Raw genomic sequence first — 25,860 nt, 5'->3', positions numbered from 1 at the left:
CACACCTTTGTTCTTCCTCCAAGTCAGCAATGATCCGCTCCAGTTCTCCCCGTTCTTCCCTTTCTACCGACTTCAGGATCTGCGCAGGGCTCTGAGGCTGGCTCATGGGGGACTCTCCTCCGAGCGTCTGACAGTACTGCTGGATGAGGGCGTGCTCGTCCTCCCTGGGGACAAAGGAAACACACACACACACAGACTCATGTCCCGTCTTAAGGATATCTCTAGACATAAGGGAGGTGGAAACAGTGATGATCAGATGACTGCTGGGCCAAGCTTGCCTTATAGTTCAGTGTCTCCATGACCTGCCCTTTAAAACTTTAGGAAGAGATGCCTCTAATTGTTGTTGTTAGCTGCCACTGAGTCAGCCCCTGACTTGTGGTGACCCCACTACAATGGACCAAAATGCCACCCAGTTGAATGCCATCTCCATGATTGGCTGTGGACGGACCATTGTGATGGTTCATAGAGTTTTCACTGGCTGATTTTTGGAAGCAGATCTCCAGCCCTTTCGCCCTGGTCCATCTTAGTTTAGAAGCTCTGCCGAAACCTGTTCAGCATCATGGTAACACGCAAGCCTTTACTGACAGATGTGGCTGCATGTGAGGTGCACTGGCTGGGAATCGAACCTAGGCCTTCCACACGGGAGATGAGAATTCTACCACTGGACCACCACTGCTGTCATATTCACCTAATTTACGTGTATTAAACATAATATAAAGGATAATAGAAAGTTAATATAAAGGATTTCACAGGTAAAATCAATAACTGAATGCCAAAAAGAGGAGATTGAAAGATTATTGATTAATAACCTGATTAATAACAGGCTAATTTCACTGTCTTTAATATTTGGTTGAAAGGATCTTTGTAACGCTTTGTAACTCATAGGCTGGAGTCTATCATCCATATATTTGTTTATTTAAGTAATTTAGCCCAAATTATAGTCACAGATACATAAAACCTATTCAGATATTTTACTTGATATTATCAGCATATTATTTCTAGGATCGATCCTTGAGCATTAAAACAAGAAACTACATTTAGTTCACTTGGGTTCTACTTTCTAGTCTAATGAAGTAGACGTATCAATAATGTGGTCAAATCTAATGACTGACATTAGCAAAAGCAGAACAATGTAGACAAAGTTGATAGGTTTATGGGAAGGAAATGCTTATCAGCAGGCCTAGAATCCCTTCTCTTCCTTTACTAGGGAGAACCCAGAGGATGGGGGCCTATCATCCATATACTCTTCTATTTAAATAATTCAGCACAAATGTTAGTCATAGATTTCTGACTTGCAAACATGCAAATGACAGACCTCTTGGCTAAGGCTAGGATAGAGTCCTGCTATTGAATGCTTTCAGTAGATTGTACCTGGTCTGTTTTGATGGGTTTAGAAAACGGACCTTGAAACCTATGGATTTATAGGATAGGGCTTCCTAGAAAACATCATATAAGGTGTGCAGCTATCAGAGTATACAATGGAAATCGTCCATGATAAATCAGCTCCTCTCTGTGTAATGGACGTGACTGTACAGAACCCTCAGAGGCCTTGCCTCTTACACTGGGTTCAGAACCCATTCTAAAGCAGCAAGAAAGGATCTGGCGAGTGGCGCTTGCAATCCCAGACCTCTCTCACTCACCCCTGCCTCGTGATTACTTGTACTCTTGAACTTATTAGCAACACTTAATACCGAGTAAGATCTCTGATTCTTTTGAGTCTGATTTGAACACCTGACCCTTGTGTTACTGAAGTTTACTTTGGTAAAGAAGGGGCTTGAAATTGCATCTGAGTTAGTGCATTCTTAGAAAAGGTATATCCTGAGCACTGAGATCAGAGAGACACAATGAAACAAATGAGGAAAAGTGAGTGTTATGCTTGTCAAACAGCCAAGACAAAGTTTCAAATGAGCTACTTTTTGATTTATTTCACTTCTATTTTATCAATAAACCTATCTATCCCTCTATCTTTTTAATAAGAGTTATAGAATTGGATGAGGTCCCTGATGGCACAAATGGTTTGCACTCTGGTAATAAACAGGGTGGCAGTTTGAACTCCCACTGGAGCTGCAGAAAAAAGGCCTGGTGTTCTGTTTCTGTAAAGATTATGGCCAGGAAAACCTTATGGAGCAGATCTACCCTATCACACATGTGGTTGCCATGAGTCAGAATCGACTTGACACCAACGGGTTTGGTTTTTGTTTTGGGCATAACCTGGGATGAGATGACAACATAGATACCTAACATCCCTTTCCTTCCTCCAATAAACAATTTTAAAAACAGGGGAGGGGCCCTTACAACCCAGTTAGAAGCTGGAAATAAGGAACATGGATGAGATAAAGATTGAAGTAAGACAAGGCATCCTGTTTTGATTCCCTTTCCTAAAAAAGTGTATCATCACCAGGAAATAAGTGAAAACCAAAAGAACCTATTGCTGTCCAGTCAATTCCCACTCAGTGTGACCCTAAAGGACAGAGTAGAGCTGCCCTGTAGCGTTTCCAAGGAGTGCCTGGTGGATTCGAACTGCCAAACTTCTGGTTAGCAGCCGTAGCTCTTAACCACTACGCCACCAGGGTTTCTGGAAATAAGGGAAGGAGAGTCTAAAAGGATGCCAGGCTTGTTCCTTGGTTTAGAAGGATGAGGGTCAGAGGAGGGAAGATGCATTGTACCTCCACTGAGCAGCAGCCTTTCTGAGCATATCTGAAAGCTCCTGGTTTCCCATATAATTAAATCAAGCAGAAAATCTGGCAGAGAGGGGTATGTGTATGTGTGCTTGTGTGTGTGTGTGAGAGTGTGAGTGATAGGTGCTAAATGGCCAAGACTCTAAATCTAACTGTTTTACAAAGGGAAAAAGCAGGCTATGAGGCTAATGGGGCAATACTGTTGGGACCTGACTTAGCTACTATGGATCTCCATGCTCTAAGTCAGTGTTGCCTGGAGACACCTCACCCATTTGACATGGAAAAAGAGGCAATAATGAGAGAGAATAAAAAGTACACATTTCATATAGGGACTTGACAAATGGACACAGTATTAACATACAGTAGAACATTCTGTAAATATTTTCAGGCTAAAAAAGATGAGAAGATCGAATATCGCCCCCTTCCCTCGAATCATAATAACAAAAGAAAAACATTCATAGGTATCCCAGTGAAATTTTCACATTTTAAGGACAGAAAAAGCATGACAAGCAGCCAGCCAGAAATCAAAACAGTAAATCATCTGCAGAAGAAGAAGAAGGTTTAGCCTCCTACCTCTTCTTAGTATTCACTGTCAAAAGACAATGGAGGAATGTTGAGAGTCATAACCTAGCCAAGTGGTCATTCCTATGTATAGGCAAAGAAAGCTCTTCATGCATATAGCAAAAGAAACAAAGAGCTAGCAAGATAACATACAGCACGAAGAATAAATAAAAGGAGGTGACGATCTCAGCTGTTACCAGAGATATGAAGTAAACTGATTCTCGTATTTGTTGAAAACAATGAATTATCCACTAGCTATGAAAAACCTGGAGTCCCTCCATGGTGCAGTTAATGTGCCAGCTGCCAACTTAAAGGCTGATGGTTCAAGTCCACCCAGAAACAAAGGCCTGGCAATCTACTTCTGAAAAATCAGCTATTGAAAACCCTATAGAGTACATTTCCACTCTGACGCACATGGGGTTACTGTGAACCAGAGATGACTCAATGACAGCTGGTATAAGCTACCTGGCTGGTCCCTGACCTCTTGTATCATACCACACCCTTAGAACAACTATGCCAGCACCTAACCTCGGAGATTATACTTAACTGCTCAGTATTAACACCAACTAAACTTGTATTTTAAAGATTTGGGGTCTGATTATTTACAGTGAAACAAATAAACATACAAACCAGTTAAAATTAGAATTCAGAAGAATTTTGTTGTCATCATTTATAGACTGAATTTGAGAGGGGCAGTTGATGGGGTTTTACATATTATTGTAATTATCATCATTGTCATTATCATTACATTCTTTCATTAAGGTATTTGGAAGGAAATTAAGGCCATTTTAACAAAAGTAGTAACTAAGAAATCATTTATGTATAACATGCAATATTAGTCTTTGAGTGTTTTTCACAGGTTATTAGGCCTACAAGTTAAATATAAAAATACATACATTCAAGTTCTTAATTATATATAATTACAATCAGAAGCACGCTTTTAAAATACAGATAGTACATAAGGTTCTATATTAGAACCATTAAATGTCAATGGTGTGTCTACTGCTAAAATAGAAAAATGCCACAAAAATATAAGTCTGTACCAACAAAATACCATTGCACGTTATATAATCATACTATTCCTATGTCACACACAGTAACTACTATCTAGATTACAAAATGAGTACGTATCAGATAACAAAAGAGCTGTGATTCATTCAATGACCTTTTAAAAGTAGGCAAGACATGAATAAAAATAACTAATTTCCTTCCTTTTAAGGACTGTTGTGTTCTAGGCCTCAGTGCAGCAACGAGCAATGCCAGTGTAAACCACAGCCAGCCCCCCAGTCTCATCCTTCCATGTAAAACAGTGCCACACAAGGGCACAGGGCAGATGGAGTGGTACAACATCATAGCAATGGCCTCCCTCAGGTACTGTCCACAAATTCCTATTCCTGAGATGCCCCAGGACTGTCCTGGGTCCTGTCCCTTCCTGAGATGTGACTGCTCACAACTCTTCCTTCACAGATACTTTGTATCCTTAAAATTAATGCCCAGGTAAATGACCCAGAGCTAGACTCTCAAGGGAATATGGAGTACTGAGAAATTAGGCCTATGTGCGGTAAGAAGCCATGAGCCTGGGTCATAGTCTAGCCTAGGCAAGTAGCAACCCATAACACCTGGAGGTGAAACTACACATTAACCAGCTTCTCTGATGATAAAAGCTACGGGAGACCAGGCAATTGATTCCAGAGGCCAATTTGAGGGAAGAAGGAACATTCAAATGCAAAGTTGGATTGCAGCTTCCATAGATCGAAATGACTAAAAACGCCTTGGATAACTTAAAGACAGAGATTGACAAATTCAAGTCTCAAATCTCTCACCTCAAAGCATGGGGTAGAATTTAAGTCTTTCTCTTACTGCTTAAAGTTTTAAGGCTGAAATCACCCACAAGCAAATTTAAGAGATTGTCCTGGCAGGTTGCTGAATTATAAATCACCTGAACGGACAACTTAATCAGGTCTCAAATGTGAAGCTGGGGCATCAATGAGAAAGGGCAGAATCCTGACAATGAAGGGATGATGTCTGGGAGGACTGGATGGTCTGTAGATCCTCTGGGACAGTCCCACTTCAGCTCTCCTGCCTAAGGAAGCCCTCCCTTCTTGAGGCAGCAGAGGTGTCTCACTGGGTGGTTAGGAGCACATGTGTGTGGGGCCAGGCTGCCTTACTGGCCGTGATACCCAGGGCAAGCTCCTTAACCTCACATCTACTCTGTAAAATGGTGGTTACAACAGTATTATCTCAAATGGTTTCTGCAAGGATAAATAAACTAAGATGCAGAAAGTGCTTAGGGCAGTTTCTGGCCCACAGTGGGCCCTGTATAAAGGTAGAGGTGGTGGCTGTTTTTGTCACCACCACCATTATTATTCAAGACAGAGCTAATAATTTCTACACGGCTCAGCTCAGACTAACAAAAACCTCAACCCAAGAGGGCCTAGGGATAAAGTGGGGAATTCAAGAAAGAGACACAATCCAACAAATATTATAGAAATTTGCTAACTTAACACCATTTTTTGCTTATGGTACTTTGAGTTGGTTTTTAATCTTTTCCCCCCAGCCCCCTCCACACACACAAATTGCTAATACCTGGGTGTTGGCTGCCTGAAGACACAAACCTGAGAATAAAACATAAGAGCCAAGGTTGCCATGAGAAACCACCTACCCCTCATTCAAAAGTTGCCAGTACTGTCATGTAGTATACCATGAGTTCCCTGGGTAACATAAACAGTTTGCTACTAACCTAAAAGTTTGCAGTTTGAATCCACCCAGTGGCAAGGTGGAGGAAAGGCCTGGCATTCTGTTTCCATAAAGATTAGAGCCAAGAAAACCCTATGGAGCACAGTTCTACTCTGACACACATGCGGTTGATATGAGTTGGAATCAACTTGACAGCAATCGGTTTGTTTTTCTTGGTGTAGTGTATTGTGAGATTGTATCATGACCCTACCAATGTGGGAGCTTTAGGAAACTTTCAGAAATGGTCAGGGTGGTGGGGTCACCCATGGTAGACAGGTTTCAGTAGAGCTTTCAGGCTGAGACAGACTGGGAAGAGGGGCCTGGCAATTTACTTCTGAAGTGACTGGCCAGTGGAAACATTAGGGATAACAGCATAACATTGTCTGATACAGTGCCAGAAGATGAGTCCCTCAGGTTGGAAGGCACTCAAAATACAACTGGGGAAGAGCTGCCACCTCAAAGTAGAGTCGAACTTAATGACATGGACAGAGTAAAACTTTGAGGACCTTCATTTGCTGATGTGGCATGACTTAAAATGAGAGGAAACAGCCACAAACATTCATTACTAATCAGAAAGTGGAATGTATGAAAAACAAAATGAGGAAAATTGGAAGTTGTCAAAAATGAAATGGTGAGAAATAATTTAAACTGAGAAGAAAACATTCTTTTGTGGTTACGAGAGGGGGGAGGGAGAGAGGATGAGAGTGGGGTACTCGCTAATTAGATAGTAGATAGGAACTACTTTAGGTGAAGGGAAAGACAACACACAATACAATACCAAAAGCAAAGAAGTTTCCTGAATAAACTGAATGCTTCGAAGGCCAGCATAGCAGGGGCAGAGGTTTGAGGACCGTGGTTTCAGGGGACACCTAAGTCAATTGGCATAATAAAATCTATTAAGAAAATATTCTGCATCCCACTTTGAAGAGTGGGGTCTTAAACTCTAGCAAGCAGCCATCTAAGATGCATCAATGAGTCTCAACCCACATGGATCAAAGGAGAACGAAGAACACCAAGGACACAAGGTAATTACGAGCCCAAGAGACAGAAAGGGCCACATAAACCAGAGACTGCATCAGCCTGAGACCAGAAGAACTAGCTGGTGCCCGGCTACAACCAATGACTGCCCTGACAGGGAACATAACAGAGAACCCCTGAGGGAGCAGGAGAGCAGTGGGATGCAGACCCCAAATTCTCATGAGACCAGACTTAATGGTCTGACTGAGACTAGAAGGACCCCGGTAGTCATGGCCCCTAGACCTTCTGTGAGTCCAAGACAGGAGCCATTCCTGAAGCCAACTCTTCAGACATGGATTGGACTGGACAATGGCTTGGAGAGGGATGCTGGTGAGGAGTGAGTTTCTTGGATCAGGTGGACACTTGAGACTATGTTGGCATCTCCTGCCTGGAGGGGAGATGAGAGGGTGGAGGGGGTTAGAAGCTGGCAAAATGGACACGAAAAGAGAGAGTGGAGGGAGAAAACAGGCTGTATCATTAGGGGCGAGTAACTGGGAGTATGTAGCAAGGGTTACATAAGTTTTTGTGTGAGAGACTGACTTGATTTGCAAGCTTTCACTTAAAGCACAACAAAAATTATTAAAAAAAAAAAGAAATCAAACAAACAAAAAAAATGAGATGGAATGCGTAAAGATCAATCCCCTAGGTATTAGTGAGCTGAAATGGACTGGTACTGGCCATTCTGAATCAAACAATCATATGGTCTACTATGCCAGGAATGACAAATTGAAAAAGAATGGCATCTCATTCATCATCAAAACGAACATTCCAAGATCTATCCTGAAGTACAGTGCTGCCGGTGATAGGATAATACCCATATGCCTACAAGGAAGACCAGTTAATATGACCATTATTCAAGTTTACACACCAACCACTAATGCCAAAGATGAAGAAATTGAAAATTTTTAACAATTTTTGCAGTCTGAAGTTGATCAAACATGCAATCAAGATGCATTGATAATTACTGGTGACTGGAATGCAAAAGTTGGAAACAAAAAAGAAGGGCTGGTAGTTGGAAAATATGGCCTTGGTGATAGAAATGACGCTAGAAATCACCTGAAAGAATTTTGCAAGCCCAATGACTTCTTCATTGCAAATATCTTTTTTCAACAACATAAATGGCATCTATACCAGCGAACCTCACCAGATGGAATACACAGGAATCAAATCAACTACATCTGTGGGAAGATATGATGGAGAAACTCAGTATCATCAGTCAGAACAAGGCCAGGGGCTGACTGTGGAACAGACCATCAATTGCTGTTATGCAAGTTCAAGTTGAAGTTGAAGAAAATTAAAACAAGTCTAGGAGAGCCAAAGTATGACCTTGAGTATATCTCATGTGAATAGAGACCATGTGAAGAATAAATTTCATGCTCTGAACACTAATGACTGAAGACCAGGCAAGCTGTGGAATGACATCAAGGACATCATACATAAGGAAAGCAAAAGGTTATTAAAAAGACAGAAAAAAAAAAAAACAAAACCCAAAATGGATGTCAGAAAAGACTGATTTGCTCTTGAATATAGAGTAGCTAAAGGACAGGAAGAAATGATCACATAAAGAGCTGAACGTAAGATTTTAAAGGGTGGTTCGAGAAGACAAAGTAACATATTACAATGAAATGTGCAAAGACTTGGATTTAGAAAAGCAAAAGGAAAGAACAGGTGGTATTTCTCAATCTGAAAGAACAGAAGGATAAATTCAAGCCTTGAGTTGCAATTTTGAAGGAGTCTATGGACTAAAATTCAATGATGCAAGAAACATTAAAAGAAGATGGAAGGAATACACAGAGTCACTGTACCAAAAAGAACTGATCAGCATCTAACCATTTCAGGAGGTAGCATGTGATCAAGAACTGATGGTACTGAAGGAAGAAGTCTATGCTGTACTTAAGGTGCTGGTGAAAAACAAGGCTCCAGGAATTTACTGAATATCAACTGAGGTGTTTCAATAAAAGGATGCAATGCTGGAAGTGCACACTCATCTATGCCAAGAAAATTGGAAGACAGCTACCTGGCCAACCAACTGGAAGAGATCCATATACATGCCCATTCTAAAGAAAGGCGATCCAACTGAATGTGGAAATTATTGAACACTATCATTATATCACGTGCAGGTAAAACTATGCTGAAGATAATTTAAAAAATGGCTGCAGCAGTACATCAACATAGAACTGGCAGAAATTCAAGCCAGATTAAGCAGGGGATGTGGAACGAGGTATACCATTGCTGATATTATATGGATCTTGGCTGAAAGCAGAGAATACCAGAAAGATTGTGTGGATCATAACAAATTATCGATAACATTGTAAAGAATGGAAATTCTAGATCACTTACTTGTGATCATGTAGAACCTGTACATTGACCAAGAGGCAGTCATTTGAACAGAACAAGTGGATAATGTATGGTTTAACATCAGGAAAGGTGTGTATCATTTTACCATATTTACTCAATCTGTATGTTGAGCACATAATCTGAGAAGCTAGATCATATGAAGAAGAAAGCAGCATCAGGATTGGAGGAAAATTCATTAATAACCTGTGATGTGCAGATGACAACCCTACTTGCTGAGAGTGAAGAGAACTTGAAGCACTTGCTGATAAAGGTCAAAGGCTACAGCCTTCAGTATAGATTACGCCTCAATACAAAGAAAGCAAAAATCCTCACAACTGGACCAATAAGCAATATCATGATAAACGCAGAAAAGATTTGAGGTCGTCAAGAATTTCATTTTACTTGGATCCACAATCAACAGCCATGGAAGCAGCAGTCAAGAAATCAAATGATGTATTGCACTGGGAAATCTGCTGCAAAAGACCTCTTTAATGTGTTAAGAAACAAAGATGTTACCTTGAAGACTAAGGTGCACCTGACCCACGTGATGGTATTTTCAATAGCCTTATATGTCTATGAAAGCTGGACGATGAATAAGGAAGACTGAAGAAGAACTGATGCATTTGGATTACGGTACTAGAGAAGGATACTGAATATATACCATGGACAGCCAGAAGAAGGAACAAATCTGTCTAGGAAGAAGTACAGCCAGAGTACCCCTTAGAAGCGAAGATGACGAGACATTGTCTCACATACTTTGGACATGTTACCAGGAAGGACTGGTCCCTGGAGAAGGATGTCATGTTTGGTAAGCCAGAGGGTCAGCAAAAAAGAGGAAGCCCCTCAATGAGATGGACAGACACAGTGGCTGCAACAATGGGCTCAAACAGCAATGATTGTGCGGATGACACAGGACCAGGCAGGGTTTCATTCTGTTGTACATAGGGTTGCTATGAGTCAGAATCTCGACAGCACTTAACAACAACAATTTTTACTTGTTTCATTCTAATCCATAATATTCATCAAACCACTGGTTTGATGTGCATGTTATAGATATTTCTAATACATATGAAACTAAATACATAATTACTAAAAATAAAAAATAATCTATGCTGCACTTATAATCTTGTATACCACTACTTTGGGAAACCCATGTTGTCAGAGGAGAACTGTGCTCCACAGAGTTTTCAATAGCAGACTTTTTGTAAGTAGATCCCCAAGACTTTCTTCTGAGGTGTCACTGGATGGATGTGAACCACCAACCTTTTGGTTAGCTGTTGAGTGCAGTAACTGTTTACACCACCCAGAGACTCCAAAATCTGCCTTAGGTGGTAACAATAATATACATTTTTTTGTGAATAGTTAAAAATATTTTCTTCCTTTAATTATCTACCATTCTTAAGGAAGTCTACTACACCCACATAATCTAACTGTATTGGTATGGGGGGTAAGGGAGGAAGGTACCACATGGAAGATGCGGTCAGCTCTACACTTTTCCATCCTTCAAGAGGGTGCCTGTTAAGGTGACAGCATCCATTGGAGGGAAAGTGGCCCATGTGTCCAGGCTGCCACCACAGACACAGTGGCAAAGTGAAGAAGGACCCACAGCAGAGGAGGAAGGGACACCTATGTTGGGAATCTGCAGTCACAGATGCAATATGGGAATGAGTTGTATGCAACCAATGGCCTCATCCTAAATATACTAAGGACGACCTGAAGGGGGAGGAAAAAGGATATTCAGCTATATAAATAGGACTCCCTCTCCCCCAACTAGTTAATCAATAGATTCTCCCTTAAATAAGTTAGAAAACAGTTGTTTCACTTGGTTGAAAAGAAAAGAGAAAAAGATTAACACATAATGTAAAGCTATTAACAAGTCAGAAAAAGACAGCAATGAGAAACTGTTGAAACCCTGTGGTGATACTGAAGTATTTACTTCAGCAACACGTCTTCACTGACTGAAATGGAAATGTTTAAATACACAAATATTATACACTTGAGGGAGAAAAGGTAAACTTTCCAAGTCAAGTCAACAGTCTGTGTTTCTCCGTAGGTTATTTACTAATTTCTTGAGGACAGCTACAGAAAACTCATGGTTCAGAGAATATGAACTGGTTTTCAGGCCTGGCGTGGGGGTGGGGGGTGTCAGTGATTCAGACTCTTACCAGGATGGCAGAATCACTGCATGATAACATGAAAAGAACCCCAGCACACTCAGTAATTCAAACTGTGAAAGAGCAGCCTCCAGGCCGGCTTTAACAAAACAAGGCTTATTAACATATTCATTAAGAAAATATTAACGTACCAGCCACAGGAAAAAAATTCCTCTTTAATGGCTTATACATTCTCATACTATTTATATAATTTAGCAAGTTCAGTTTTCATGTATAAATTCTAATTGGGTTCTGTATCTAAATTTGCAATATGATCAAAAGAAATAGATATAAATTGATGAAATTAAAGAAAATGTTACTACAATTCCTCCTTACTCTGTACCCTCACAGCGAACTGCTCTTATTATTTCTGATTTTAGGAAATGATATAATATTAGCCATATATTTGTCCCAGACATTAATGTTTTTAATATTCTTTGTTGTTATTTTTGTTGTTGTTAGGAGCCACTGAGTCAATTTCAACTCAAAGTGACCTGAAGTGACAGAGCAGAAGTGCCCCCACAGGGTTTCCTAGGCTGTCATCTTTACCAGAACAGATCACCAGGTCTTTCTCCTGAGGAGCTGCTGGTGGGTGCGAAGCATCGACCTTTCAGTTAGCAGCCCAGCACTTAAATCTTGCCACCAGGGTTCCTTTTAATCATTCCTAACTCCTCCCTTTTCCCTTATTCTGTCCATATCTAATCACTAAGTGCTGTTGGTTTTTACCTGTAAGTTAGGTCTTAAATCTGTCCACTTCACTCTGTCCCCAGTGCTCCTTCCCAAAGAGATGCTACAAACTTCTCCTCTCACCAGGATTATGGCAACTGCACCCTTACTGGCCTCTGGACTCCAGTCTTGAAATACTCTAAGCATCCTCCACATTTCAATAAAGCTCAAGTGGCCTTTCCAAGAACAACAATGACCTTTGTTCTTCCTCTTCAAAATCTGTCAAGGGACCCTACTGCAATTAAGATAATATTTCACCTTCTTGACAGGAGTTTGTGGTCTGACCCCTGTTTACCTCTACAGTTGTACCCCTTGGCACTCCATGTCTCCTATTGTATGACCCAGCTCCATTTTAGTTCCATCTAAATTGCTCTGGATCTGCTGGCTGGATGCTGTATTAGTTTTCTATTGCTGCTGTAACAAATTGCCACAAAACGAGTGCCTTAAAACAACACAGATCTATTATAGTTCTAGAAGTCAAAAGCAAGGTGTCAGCAGGGCTGCATACTTTCTGGAAGCTCTAGGGAAGAATCTACTTCCTTGCATTTTTTAGCTCCTAGACGCCACCTGCATTCCTCTATCTTCAAAGCCAGCAGCATAGCATCTGCAAATCTCTCTGATCTCTGCTTCCATCATCACATTTCCTGCTCTGACTCTGATCCTCCTGCCTCCCTCTCATAAGAATCTTTGTGATTACAATGGGCCCACCCAGATAATCCAAGATAATCTCTCTATCTCAAGATCCTTGATCATGTCTGAAAAGTCCCTTCAGCCATCAAGGTTAGCATATTCACAGTTTTCAGGGATTAGGATGTGAACGTGTTTGGGAGGTCATTATTCTATCTACCATAGATGCTCTGATCCTCTTTCTTCCCTTGTAGGGGACTTTTCCATGTCTGCTGTAGCCTGTAAGATTCATGAGGACAACATCTACACTTCTAGACCTACCACAGAACTGGGTGCATGGCAGTGGTGACCTGCTAAAAGTTTAACCACAGGCTCTCCAAAGGAAAAAAAACACCCTGTTTAATAGTAATTTCCGATTTCGGTGGTGTAATTTCCGATTTCGGTGGTTTAATTTCTCTCATCATGGCCAAGAAAATAACTTCACTGAACGTGAAGAAAAGGAAAATTCAAGTATTTTTCACGAACACAGAGTGAAAGAAAAGTGGTTAGACTGCACCCTGTCAAAGGCAGAAAACTTGAGAGACCAGGAAAAACAAGGCAGTCCCATCAAGTTCTGGCTCTTGCAGGTTCCACTGTATTAAAATGTATTTATTAATTATCTGATTATTTTTTCTTTTCTCAGGCATTAGTGCTAAATTTAAATGTAAATAGTTGTCATGGATTGAATTGTGTCCCCCCAAAAATATATGTATCAATTTGGCTGGCCCGTGATTCCCAGTATTGTGTGATTATCCTCCGTTTGTGAATGTAATTTCATATTAAAGAGGATTAGGGTGGGATTGTAACACCCTTGGCAGTGGGTTTTTTACTAAGGTCACAGCCCCCAGCCAATGTAAAGGGAGTTTCCCTGGGGTGTGGCCTGCACCACCTTTTATCTCACAAGAGATAAAAGGAAAGGGAAGCAAGCAGAAAGTTGGGGACCTCATACCACTAAGAAAGCAGTGCTGGGAGCACAGCGTGTCCTTTGGACCTGGGGTCGCTGTGTGGAGAAGCTCCTAGTCCATGGGAAGATTGATGAGAAGGCCGACAGAGGAAGAAAGGCTTCCCCTGGCTGACACTCTGAATTTGGACTTTTAGACTACTTTATTGTGATATTTCTGTTGCAGCAGCACTAGATAACTAAGACAATAGTGTTTACTCTCATTTGAAGATAGGACATGCTGAATTTTAGGGTTACTTTTACTTTTTTCACAGGGTATGACAAATACATTTTAAAGAGGTGTAGGGTTTTGGTCTTAATATTTCTTCATTTTGTTTTATTATTTGGCTATTTCATAATTTCCAGCCTAGGTGGAAATTATATGAATTTAGGAGATATTCAAGATATTTAACTTTACATGAAATACATAGTTAAAAAGGTTAAATATGAAAAAGTATTATCAATACTACTTTGGTTTGAGAACCGATCCACTCTCATAGTACATAAATAATAATGCTCACATCGCTATGTATTATTTTAAAGTATTAACATGCTAATCTTTGAAATTTAAAATTTTCCTGAGAACTTTTATAAGTTTAATTATAAATAAAACAATTTTTAAAATATATTGAAAGAGACAATCTACGTTAGAGAGCTTAAGGTATTTCAACTTGGCTCTCTCCATGGTCTTACTTAGTAAAGAACACCCAAGTACTATTTTCTAGAACTTTCCTGGATGCCTAGGGCATCCCATTGAATCCGAACCACAATGAACCTGTGTGAATCAAGTAAACTTGATACTATTAAAGTTTTTTAGACATCATTCAGGATCAAAACTACTAATTCCATGACAGACAAAAAAGGAAAAGTTCCAAAATCAAATTGACATACAACAGTGGGATAATCAAAGATAAAATATTTGACTAGAAAGCTTTTTAAAAAGTATTCTAAAGTCAATGAGCCTTTTCTGAGTTGTTAATAAAATAAAACATCAGTAGGGGGGTTAACACTTTTCAATAAGGGGCGGAGCCGTATGCTCAAGCATATGTGGGTCATACGTTGTTAAATGCAGGGATTATGGAGAAAAAGTTAGTACGCAGAAGACAGAATTTTACAGAAAAGGCATGCGTTCTGTAAAATTATGTTTATTACATTAATAAGAAATATCAGACAAAACCAATGAGTATATATACTTGCTATTATAAATAAAACCACCTGATTTTACTAAGGCACATTAGTTGGCAAATGTAGGATTTTTTTCATTAACTCATATGAAACTAAGTAAATAAACATATCCAATTTACACTATCATGGCTTGAAAGCATATAATCTATGTGGACGTTTGTGGAACCACACTTATCAATTTTGATTGGGATCAAAATTCAGAGCCATAATCAATGATGATCATTTCCGACAGCCATAAATGTCAGCACTAGCCTTCCCAGGCAGCACTAATTTCATGATTTACTTACACACTTCCTGTGGTAGAGCTACTATCAGTGAGGAAAGACCCATTTGTCCTTTCCATCTGGGCCAGCCTGCAAAGTGAAAATAAAGAGGTTAGATAACGTGGCCCCATACGGGCATGCTCAATCAGAGAACATCCTTAGTTGTTCTAAAACCATCAAAATTCTGACAAGCCACAGAAAGGACCAAATCCCTGACAAGTTTTTTAAAATTAAAACATCTACTTTGAGTTACATTTCTATCACTGCTGTCTTTTGCAGGCCTTTGTCTTACACCCATGCTGTCACAACTCTTGACCCAGCCTCCGAATTGATCTCCCATGCCTAAGCTGCCCTCTACCCTGTTGACCCCTCGTCTGTGTTCTCCACTGAAGCAAGAGTTAATTTCTCATGCAAGTCTGATTACGTTCCTATCAGGCTTAAAGACCTTCCATGACTTCCCTCTACTAACGACAGAATGCAACTTGTTTGCAGGTAGATTCTTCATTGTCTGCTTCCAGCCTCCCTCCTTTCCCTCCTTCTCTACTTCTTTGCCCTTTGCCTACCTGCAGTTCCTTCAACAAGCCATATTCTCTCCCAGCACAACACACTTGAAGATGCTTTTCCAACAGCCCATGCCCGCCTTTCCTCAGAAACTCTACTGGGTACTGACCCACTTCAAATGTTACTATTGTGCTGATGCTTGCACTAACCTTTTTAGGCATGGCCAGCTACCATATACATAATATCTAGTTTACTACTTTATACTCCAGATGCCTACTACATAATTCTTTAACTGAGAGTTTGTGCCCATCATCAAGACCAGCTTATATTTTATATTGTTTGGGGACTCTAAAATAAACCTGTATAATAAAGTAATAGCATAGATTTAATTACATGTTGTAATTCGTATGCACACCATCTACCGAGAATACTTTCAATCCTTACTTTCACTCACTGAAACTGGGTTACATTATCTAAATCCTGCTTGCAGAGTGTTTGGCTTCTCATGAACTCGATAATCACATCCCATTGAGATTTACTCTTCACAGAATCTATAGCAGGTGTTTGTTAAAGTGCAAATCATCCCAAGAGAAGATGAGAGCCCAGATTCCAAATATAAGGGAGTCATGACTCCTACAAAACAACATTTCTTCTATCGAGGTATTCTGAAGATATAAGATTAATACAGAAAGAGATGCTCCTTGGCTAGCAGTGCAGCGGAGGGCTGCTCTCGGAGTTCCTTACCGGGTGGCGTACTGCTCTATTCTTGAATGGGTATCATCATGAAACAGCTGAGGAGACTGAGAGGGGCTAGAAGGAAAAACAAAGCAAGAGTTTTATGCCCAAATGTTGACAGATGTTACTGTTAGGAATGTTAGCTTATTAAATACTGAATGTGCCATGCAAACAAATCACTAGGATTGTCACCCAGGGTGCAGAGCTGTTATTTTAGAAAGAGAGTTTAGTAATCACCCCATGCTCATCACATGGATCTGAACATTCGTGTTCTGCACATGGGGCTGTGTATACTCACTCGTAGTGCTCCGGCCACATACTGATGAGAGTGATAGGACTGCAGAGAAGGGAGAGGGAAACAAAAGTCACAGAACAAACACTTTAGAGCCATTGAAGCCAAAAGCAGTAGGGGTCAGGGGAGGGATTCTCCACTGGCTCCTGGCACAACGCAGTGAAGTCCACCATGGGGAAATCAAAAGTAACGAGTCATGGTTTATTCTAGAAAAGATGCTGTGTAGTCAAGGGTCTTCAGGGGCCTTTTCACAGACATTACAAGATATTTGTTACAAGATGCAGAGACATCTTTAAATAGTCTTACCAAAAAGAAGAAACAGAGTGCTCTAAAATAGCTTGGAATTGTAGAATAATTTTTAACATTCCATAATATACCGAGGGGAGACGCAATCATAATTTTTGTTTTCCTATAGAAGAAATCGGGTCAAAGAGACAAAGTTCAATACCACACATCACATTAGATACTGATGGCACAGCTGCAATAAGATTAAGATTTTCTGATTCTATGTTCAATCTTAAATGCAAAAATTGAAACCGTGCTCTACAGAATCCCATATGTACACAAAGTATCTCAGTCTCACAAGATTGTGAGTAGTGTGTCTACCAATAGGTTGAAAAAATGATGCAACCTAGACAACCTCCCCTACGCTCCACCAAAAATTTCACCTCATCGACAAACAGAAACCAACTTCTCTAGATCACGATATAGTTTCTTTATGCAGAACGGTATACACAGAAGTCCAATGCATGAAACTGATAAACAGAAAACTTGTTCTGCTAGAATCATCTGGGCCTGGAACCTGATCATTTAGTATTGTTTTAGTCCTAGAGCACCCCCAACCTCACGCACTGCCCAGGAATTCCAAGGACTCCATGAAATAAAGCTTGAAAATGACTGATCCTATTTAAAAGGTTAGTTCAAAACAAAACTTTTTTTTTTTTGAGCGAGGTACTGGTGCATGCAGACATTGCAAAGTACAAGGAAAATCAGTTCTCTCTTTAAATAAACAAATAGAGCCTCCTGCAAAAGTTCATGGTGACTGAAACAAAGAGGAAAGTTGAAATTATTCTAGACCCACTTGATTCTCCTCTTTCTACTATACGTATATACGCTTAAGAAAAAGTTAATGATCTCATTATTGCCTACTGTGAAGCCCAAGGAAACCCTGGTGGTGCAGTGGTTAAGAGTTATGGCTGTTAACCAAAAGGTCGGCCGCTTGAATCCACCAGACGCTCCAAGAAAATGCTATAGGGCAGTTCTACTCTGTCCTACAGGGTCGCTATGAGTTGGAATCGACTCGACAGCAACAGGTTTGGCTTTCCTTTTGGTAAAGCACAAACTGACCTCTGCTTGGCAAAAACTACAAAGAGATGAAGATCATCTTGGGATGAAAAACTAGAGACTCTTGGATTCTGCTTCAAAAACAGGCATTTATCCACTCTATGAATGTCAGGGAAACCCTGGTGGTGTAGTGGTTAAGTGCTACAGCTGTTAACCAAAGGGTTGGCAGTTCGAATCCACCAGGTGCGCCCTGGAAACTCTATGGGGCAGTTCTACTCTGTCCTATAGGGTCGCGATGAGTCGGAATCGACTTGACAGCACTGGGTTTGGTTTTTCGTTTTTTTTGTGTGAATGTCAGAATATCTATTAAGTTGACTTAATTATCCATGTATAAGGAGTCCCAGGGTGAAAAAAATGGTTAAAACACTTGGCAGCTAACCAAAAGGTTAGAGGTTCAAGTCCACCGAGAGGCACACTGGAAGAAAAGCCTGATCTACTTCCAAAAAAATCAGCCATTGAAAACTCTATGGAGCACAGTTCTCCTCTAACATACGTGCGTCACCACAAGTCGGAATAGCCTCAATAGCAACTGCTTCTCCATGTATAAAGCAGATACCACATGACAATGAAATAACATAGCATTGTTCAATAGTCTTTCTTTCTATATCTCTACTTTCCATTAACTCTGGAATACGCATGTTAAATGTCTGGGGAATGATTTGTTATATACTTTCTAAAAATAGAAATTGTTTCTAAAATTTGAGGGTACTACAACATTTTCTGTGAGCTTTAAACAGAAGGAAAAAATGTGTATATTTGATCTTAATAGGACTTGGAAACGCTTTGTAAAACTGCTTGACTGGTTCTTGTGAAGTTAATTCCATGAGCACAGAAGTGATTCATTGAACAAAGATAAGAATGGCAGGAGCAGAAAGCTGAACTGAAGAGTTTCTCAAAAGAAGTTTTTTTGTTTTTTTAATGTATTTAGAAAATTTCTAAGAAAAGAAATAAAGATAAATCAAACTTTAGACTTCATTGACATCAGAGTTATTTTGATTTGTTGGGAAAAAAATATGTTAAGTGATATGCTTTCTTATTTAATTCTGGAAGGAAAAAACAAGGCAATATCCTCACTGTATAGTTAGAATCTAAGATTAAAGGGAGGAAAATAAGACCAATCTGTTGTTAGTCCAGACTTAATAATGCAGCCCATCCTTGCCATCCCCAGTGGAGGTAGAACAGAATGTTTTGGTTAATCACACCGGATCCACTAATAAGCAATGAGTCAGACTCTATTAAATATCTTTAATACTATATGGAGTATAACCCAGTTTTTTTTTTGAAGGACTTTATGACCCTCTTAATGCCTTAAGTTCTCAGCAGACTGATCCTCAGGTTTCTGGTCTGTTGCCTTCTTGAATCCATTTACCCCAGAGCACAGTAAGTCAATCCCAGCAGTCTCCTATTTATAAACATTCTATGGCTCCCTACTGTTCTCAGGACAAATTCCAAATGCCTTTTCCTGGCTTCTCAGGCTCTTCTCTCCAACACCAGGTCTTGCAGCTATTCTCAGCTTTCCATCCCTACTCACCCAGCTGTCTACCTCCAGGCTTTTGAAATGCTTCCCTTACTTCGAATCTCTTGCTCTCCACCTCCTCCACCAAACACTCAACACTTGGCCCTATTAATCTTTCAGGTGTAACTTAGCTGTCACCATCTGCCAGTCCAGCACTCTCCTCTCCACCTTCACACCTACTATGAACTGGTTCTTGCTACAGTAAGAACTTAAAAAAAATCACGCAACTCATCTATTCCACCTTAACCAATATCAGGAAAGAGTTGTTTATTTTACTTCTTTAGATCTTTAGGGAAACCAATCTGTCTTAATAGCCAATAACAATCTATCACAATCCTCAAATTACTTTTGCTACTCCTTTGGCCTGTTTCTCAGGTTTATTGTCAATGGTACACTCTTTAATCAAGCCCGACTCATTTATTTTGATTTTTTTTTTTGAAAAATCATGCATAAACAGCTACAAAATTGATTGAATAAACCTTAGCACAAGTTTACCTCCTTTTAGTAATAACTTACTTTTCTCCTTTAACCCCCATCCCCCGTCCATGCATGCACGTGTAATTACTGGACAGGGGAGAAGATATCACATTTTGCAAGGATAGAAGAGAAAGAAGCAAAAGAAATTTCCAATTAGCTTCATAAATAACTTCAATACATTTACCACTTGACTGATTTTTCTCCAGTGTTCTTCCACAAAGAGACGAATAAATGAAATCAAACTCTTTACTGGTACTCACATAAATGGTTATACCAGGAGATTAAGTGGCCCTGCACTACAAAGAGCTCAGTAAGCAAAATGAACTATACCAAGCCCACACAGCTCATTCTAGGATTAAAAAAAGAAGAAAACCTGCCCACTGTATCCAATAGCTCACGAATCTTTTAAAACAAGGATCTTTGTGGCATCTGGTTTAATCTCATACTCCTTCCTTTCTTTTTCTTGTTTTCCTTTCACTGAAAATGCTGGTAAATTCATGTTAGATGAGGTGAGACGTTTTCAGAGTTACAAAATCACAGCACAAATCATGTGAAATTCTTTTCTGTTAATCTTTACTTCAACAGACTCACGCAGAATAGAATGGTTGATGCCAATGATTATTTTGACATTGAAAGGCAAACTATTAAAAATGTCCAAAATGAGTATAAAAGAGCTATCTGCATGATTCATATGAAGGATGCAGATATTCGGGTCACAAAATGGCAATGGTTCGTCAAAGAGTAAAAGGCAGGTCACTCACTTCAAAACTATTAAATTATTCCGTGAATTAAAGCATCATGTCATACCTTTACGCTTCAGGCAGTTAGCTACTCCAAAAGTTAATTATATCTGCTACCAAGAAAAGTAAAATTTTACCTTTATCATGAAGTGTTCAGCACTTCATGATAATAGACTATTTATTAATAAACTATTTATTAAATATTAATTTTATTTAATAGTTTATTAAATATTAATAAACTACTTATTAAATATTAAAACAAATACAAATGTATCATTATACAACCTTTTGAAGAAAAGTGGACCCAGAGCAAAGAAAGGACCAAAATCTACCTTCCCTTAGGGATTTTAAGAATTTGAATTGCTCTCTTTAAACTGAAATAGATTCCAAAAAATCCATTCTAAAGAATGTTTTGGAAAAAAAGACTAGGAAGGCAAACGTCTCATTCTTTTACAGCTTGATATCAAGCACAGTTATGAAAAAGCTGGAATTTTTTACTTATGATTTATATGTGTGTTATATATGGATCTATTTACATATTCATTTGCATATTTCTTTCAATATGCATATATACAACCTCACCAATAGAGGCTAAAGGTATCTACTATGCTTTGTCTGTGGTCGGTCTACTTCTTAGCAGCTCCACAAATAAAAGAGAAGCATCTGCATATAAATTTAGCAAAGCCCCAGGTCTACAAAAGAGAGCTTAAAAAAAACCCAGACCCCAGTGCCATAGTTGAGTCGATTGGATTCCGACTCATAGCCACCCTATAGGACAAAGTAGAACCATCCCATAGAGTTTCCAAGGAGTGCCTGGTGGATTTGAACTGCCGACCCTTTGGTTAGCAGCCGTAGCACTTAACCACTACGCCACCAGGGCTTTATGGGGAGTTAAATCTGACCAAATAATCTATCATCCTATTCTGACATCTTTGAGGCACTGACGGTCATAATTCACTGGAATGTTACTGTTTTCTGATTATTTATCTGTTATAAACAAAATAAAGTGACCCATGGACTTTAAATGTTAAACAAAGCTTGACTTCACAACAATGGCACTCAACACAATTTACATTTCTTGCTCCAATATTCTCTACTGTCTAAAGTAGAAAACTTCATACTTTGGAACTTCTCTTCTATAGCATTTGAGAGAAAATCTTTCATCTTTAACTAGAATCTCTCTTTGCTACATGACCAGGCATTCTGGTGGTGATTAGCAATATAAGTTCAACTTCCCTAAGATTCAAGCACAAGAAAATTACCTTGGTAGGCATATTTATACTGACGTTTTAAAAAGTGATTCAAAGATTTAAAATCATATCTATTTTGACTCTGGCAGTTCTGCTCTGTCCTATAGGGTTGCTATGACTCAGAATTGACTAGACGGCAATGTGTTTGGTTTTTAGATTTATACGATTGTTTTGTAATTTAAAGTAATTTCCTTGTATTTCTTCTGGCTTGTTCTTAAAATTCTTTTTCTTTCATTCTAACTCAAATTATATACTTTTAAGAAATTACCTACTTCATGTAGTATTTAAAGCTATTTCAAATTGCTACCTTAATCTTCAAAAGAAAAAAGAGATTAGAAATGCAATGTGAGATTTTGGCATAAATACATACATATGCAACAAATAGCTCACCATTATGAATAAGTTTCTATTAAAAAGGTACAAAATGTACTACAAGAAATAGTTTCACACATCTAAAAGGGGGAAAATGAAAAAGAAACAGAGAAATGGAGGTGCACATAATTCCACAATTTTTTAAAATAATTTTTAAACGGGAACAGGGATGACCAAGATAAATACATACCTTAAAGTTTAGGAAAATGTACAAGGTTAAACCTGAAATTTTGGCTGTGACGTTATCAAAAGCAAATAGTAAAAATTCATTCTTTTGAAGACTGATTCCAACTTTATTTTACCTCTTTTAAAATCAAAGCCTTCACCAAAACACAAATTTTTTTGGTATTAAACAATTGGCCTTGGGTCACTAACATAAAATAAGGTAGTATCAGATGTAAGTATTCACAGAAGATTTAGTATTAAAATCAAACTTACGTCTCTAAGTTGTCACCTTCAAGAACCGTCTGGACTGGTAAATAGCCAAGCCGGGGGTGTTTGGCAAAGTATTTCTTTGACCTGAACTTGTTCTTTAGCACTTTTGTGAAGTCTCGTACATCTTCCCCAGATGTTGTCTACAATGTTGATAAATATTATACGTGTTTCATTAAAACAGAAGGAGATAACCATTCATAATAAAATCAGAGCAGATGTAAATAAAAAAAAAATTTTTTTTTTTTTTTAGATGTAAATGGGTATCATTAAATGCCAGATATTTTGGTCATTTTACTTTTTGAGGGGATAATGTGCAATATCATAAAAACACATTGCTGGACCAATAGAGGCTAGAGGAACCCCCTGAGACTACCACCCTAAGATACCCTTTGAACTTGGCAGTGAAGCCACTCCTGGAGGTCACCTTTCAGCCAAATAGTAGATTGGCATATAAAATAAACAATGACTCCCTTAAGCAGTCAACTATACGAGACTAAACGGTCAACATTTACCCAAAAGCAAATAAGAGAAGGCAAGGAGGGGTAGGGAAGCTAGACCAATGGATACAGAACAAACAATGGAAATAATGAGAATGCTTAACACGTGGTGAAAATCGTAACCAATGTCATGAAACAATTTGTATAATATTGATAAATAGAAACCTGAGTTGCTGTGTCAACTTTCACCTAAAGCACAATAAAATATTTTTTAAAAGTAGCAAATGGATAAATAAATTGTGGTCTATTCATACACTGAAACTTTATATGGCATTAAAGAAGCACAAATAAAGCAACACACAATAATATGGATGAATCTTACAAACATGTTGAATAAAAGAGTTAAAGCACAAAAGAATACAAAGAAAATTTATCTATAAATGACCAAATTAAACTATAAAATTGGACATACTAAACTGCCACTGAGTCAACCGCAACCAATGGTGACCCCATGTGTGTCAGAGTAGAACTGTGCTCCACAGGGTTTTTAATGGTTGATTTTTCAAAAGTGTAGCTTGCCAGGCTTTTCTTCCTATGTGACTGTTATAACAAATTGTTGTCTCTAAAGACAATGCCATGAGGGGGATGGGTGGAGTCAGAAATAATGGAGAAGTTGGGATATATGTGACCTCCACCTCATGGGACCAGCTTCGTGCTGATTCTTATACTCAGAGTTATCTAGTCAACACTGTACATTTTGTTTAGTGCATTTTTCTGTATGTATGTAATGTTAAACAATAAAAAATACAATTGCACGCCCAGCAGACTGGCACATATTAAAAAATCTGACCATATCAAGTGTTGCTCAGCAAGTGGAAAAAATGGAATTCTCCCACATTATTAGTGAGAGCACTAGTGAAAAACAAGGCTCTGGGGATTGACAGAATACCAATAGAGATGTTTATACAGACAGATGCAGTGCTGGAAGTGCTCACTTGTCTATGCCAAGAAATTTGGAAGACAGGTACCTGGCCAACTGACTGGAAGAGATCCATATTTATGTCTATTCCCAAGAACGGTGATCTAACCAAATGCGGAAATTATCAAACAATATTATTAATATCACATGCAAGCAAAACTTTGCTGAAGATCATTCAAAAGGGGCTGCAGCAGTATATCAACAGGGAATTGCCAGAAATTCAAGCCTGATTTAGAAGAGGACATGCAACCAGGGATACCATTGCTGATGTCAGATGGATCCTGGCTGAAAGCAGTGAATACCAGAAAGATGTTTACCTCTGTTTTACTGATTATGCTAAGGCATTTGACTGTGTGGATCATAACAAATTATGAATAACGTTTCAGAGAATGGAAATTCTGGAACACTTAATTGTGCTTATGAGGAATCTGTACATGGATCAAGAGTCAGTCATTTGAACAGAACAAGGGGATAGTGCATGGTTTAAAGTCAGGAAAGGTGAGCGTCAGGGTTGTATCCTTTCACCATACCTATTCAATATGTATGCTGAGCAGATAATCTGAGAAGATGGGCTATATGAGGAAAAACGGGGGCATCAGGATTGGAGGAAGACTCATTAATAACCTGCGTTATGTAGATGACACAACCTTGCTTGCTGAAAGTGAAGAGGACTTGAAGCACTTACTGGTGAAAATCTAAGACCACAGCCTTCAGTATGGATTACATCTCAACATGAAGAAAACAAAAATCCTCACAACTGGACCAATAAGCACCATCATGATAAATGGAGAAAAGATTGAAGTTATCAAGGATTTCATTTTACTTGGATCCACAATCAACACCCACGGAAGTGGCAGTGAAGAACTCAAAAGACGTGTTGCATTAGGCAAAGTATTAAAAAGTAAAGATGTCACCTTGAAGACTAAGGTGCGTCTGACCCAAGCCATGGTGTTTTCAATTGCCCCATATGCATGCAAAAGCTGGACAATGCATAAGGAAGGCCAGAGAAGAACTGACGGCTTTGAATTGCAGTGTTCATGAAGAATATTGAATATACTATGGACCGCCAAAAGAACAAACAAATCTGTCTTAGAACAATTGCAAACAGGGTGCTCCTTAGAAGTAGGGATGGTGAGACTTTGGACGTTATGAGGAGGGATCAGTCCCTGGAGAAGGACATCATGCTTTGCAAATCAGAGGGTCAGCAAAAAAGAGGAAGACACTTAACGACATGGATTGACACAGTGGCTGCAAAAATAGGCTCAAGCATAGCAACAATTGTGCGGATGGCACAGGACCCGGCAGTGTTTTGTTCTGTTGTACACAGGGTCGCTATGAGTGGGAACTGACTTGATGGCACCTAACAACAACATTAGTGAGAGGGTGTTACAGATTGAATACTGTCCCCTAAAAATATGTTTTATAAATCCTAACCCATACGATTATGATCCTACTTGGGGAAGGGTTTTCTTTGTTATGATAATGAGGTAGTATCAGTGTATCCTGTGTCTTAAATCGAT

The 25,860-nt window shown here is 39.1% G+C and overlaps 1 protein-coding gene across 17 annotated transcripts in view; it reads right to left on the bottom strand.

The window, feature by feature from the left end:
• The window catches only part of UTRN (utrophin), a 616,684-nt gene that overhangs the window by 16,804 nt on the left and 574,020 nt on the right, over positions 1-25,860 (bottom strand). For 14 of the 17 annotated variants that reach the window (XM_064291826.1, XM_023551169.2, XM_064291831.1 and 11 more), the window contains 5 exons: positions 22,928-23,064; positions 16,797-16,835; positions 16,508-16,573; positions 15,287-15,352; positions 6-164 (listed from right to left, as the gene is read on the bottom strand). In XM_064291826.1, coding sequence (XP_064147896.1) covers positions 6-164; positions 15,287-15,352; positions 16,508-16,573; positions 16,797-16,835; positions 22,928-23,064 — 467 coding nt within the window. Of the gene's footprint in view, positions 1-5; positions 165-15,286; positions 15,353-16,507; positions 16,574-16,796; positions 16,836-22,927; positions 23,065-25,860 lie in introns of those variants that run through there. The other 3 variants (XM_064291827.1, XM_064291829.1, XR_010323082.1) reach the window with 2 other exon arrangements.

The sequence above is a fragment of the Loxodonta africana genome, chromosome 1 (genome assembly GCF_030014295.1).
Source record: "Loxodonta africana isolate mLoxAfr1 chromosome 1, mLoxAfr1.hap2, whole genome shotgun sequence".
In the NCBI taxonomy this organism is placed as follows: Eukaryota; Metazoa; Chordata; class Mammalia; order Proboscidea; family Elephantidae; genus Loxodonta; species Loxodonta africana.
This window is presented reverse-complemented; position numbering and strand designations above follow the sequence as displayed.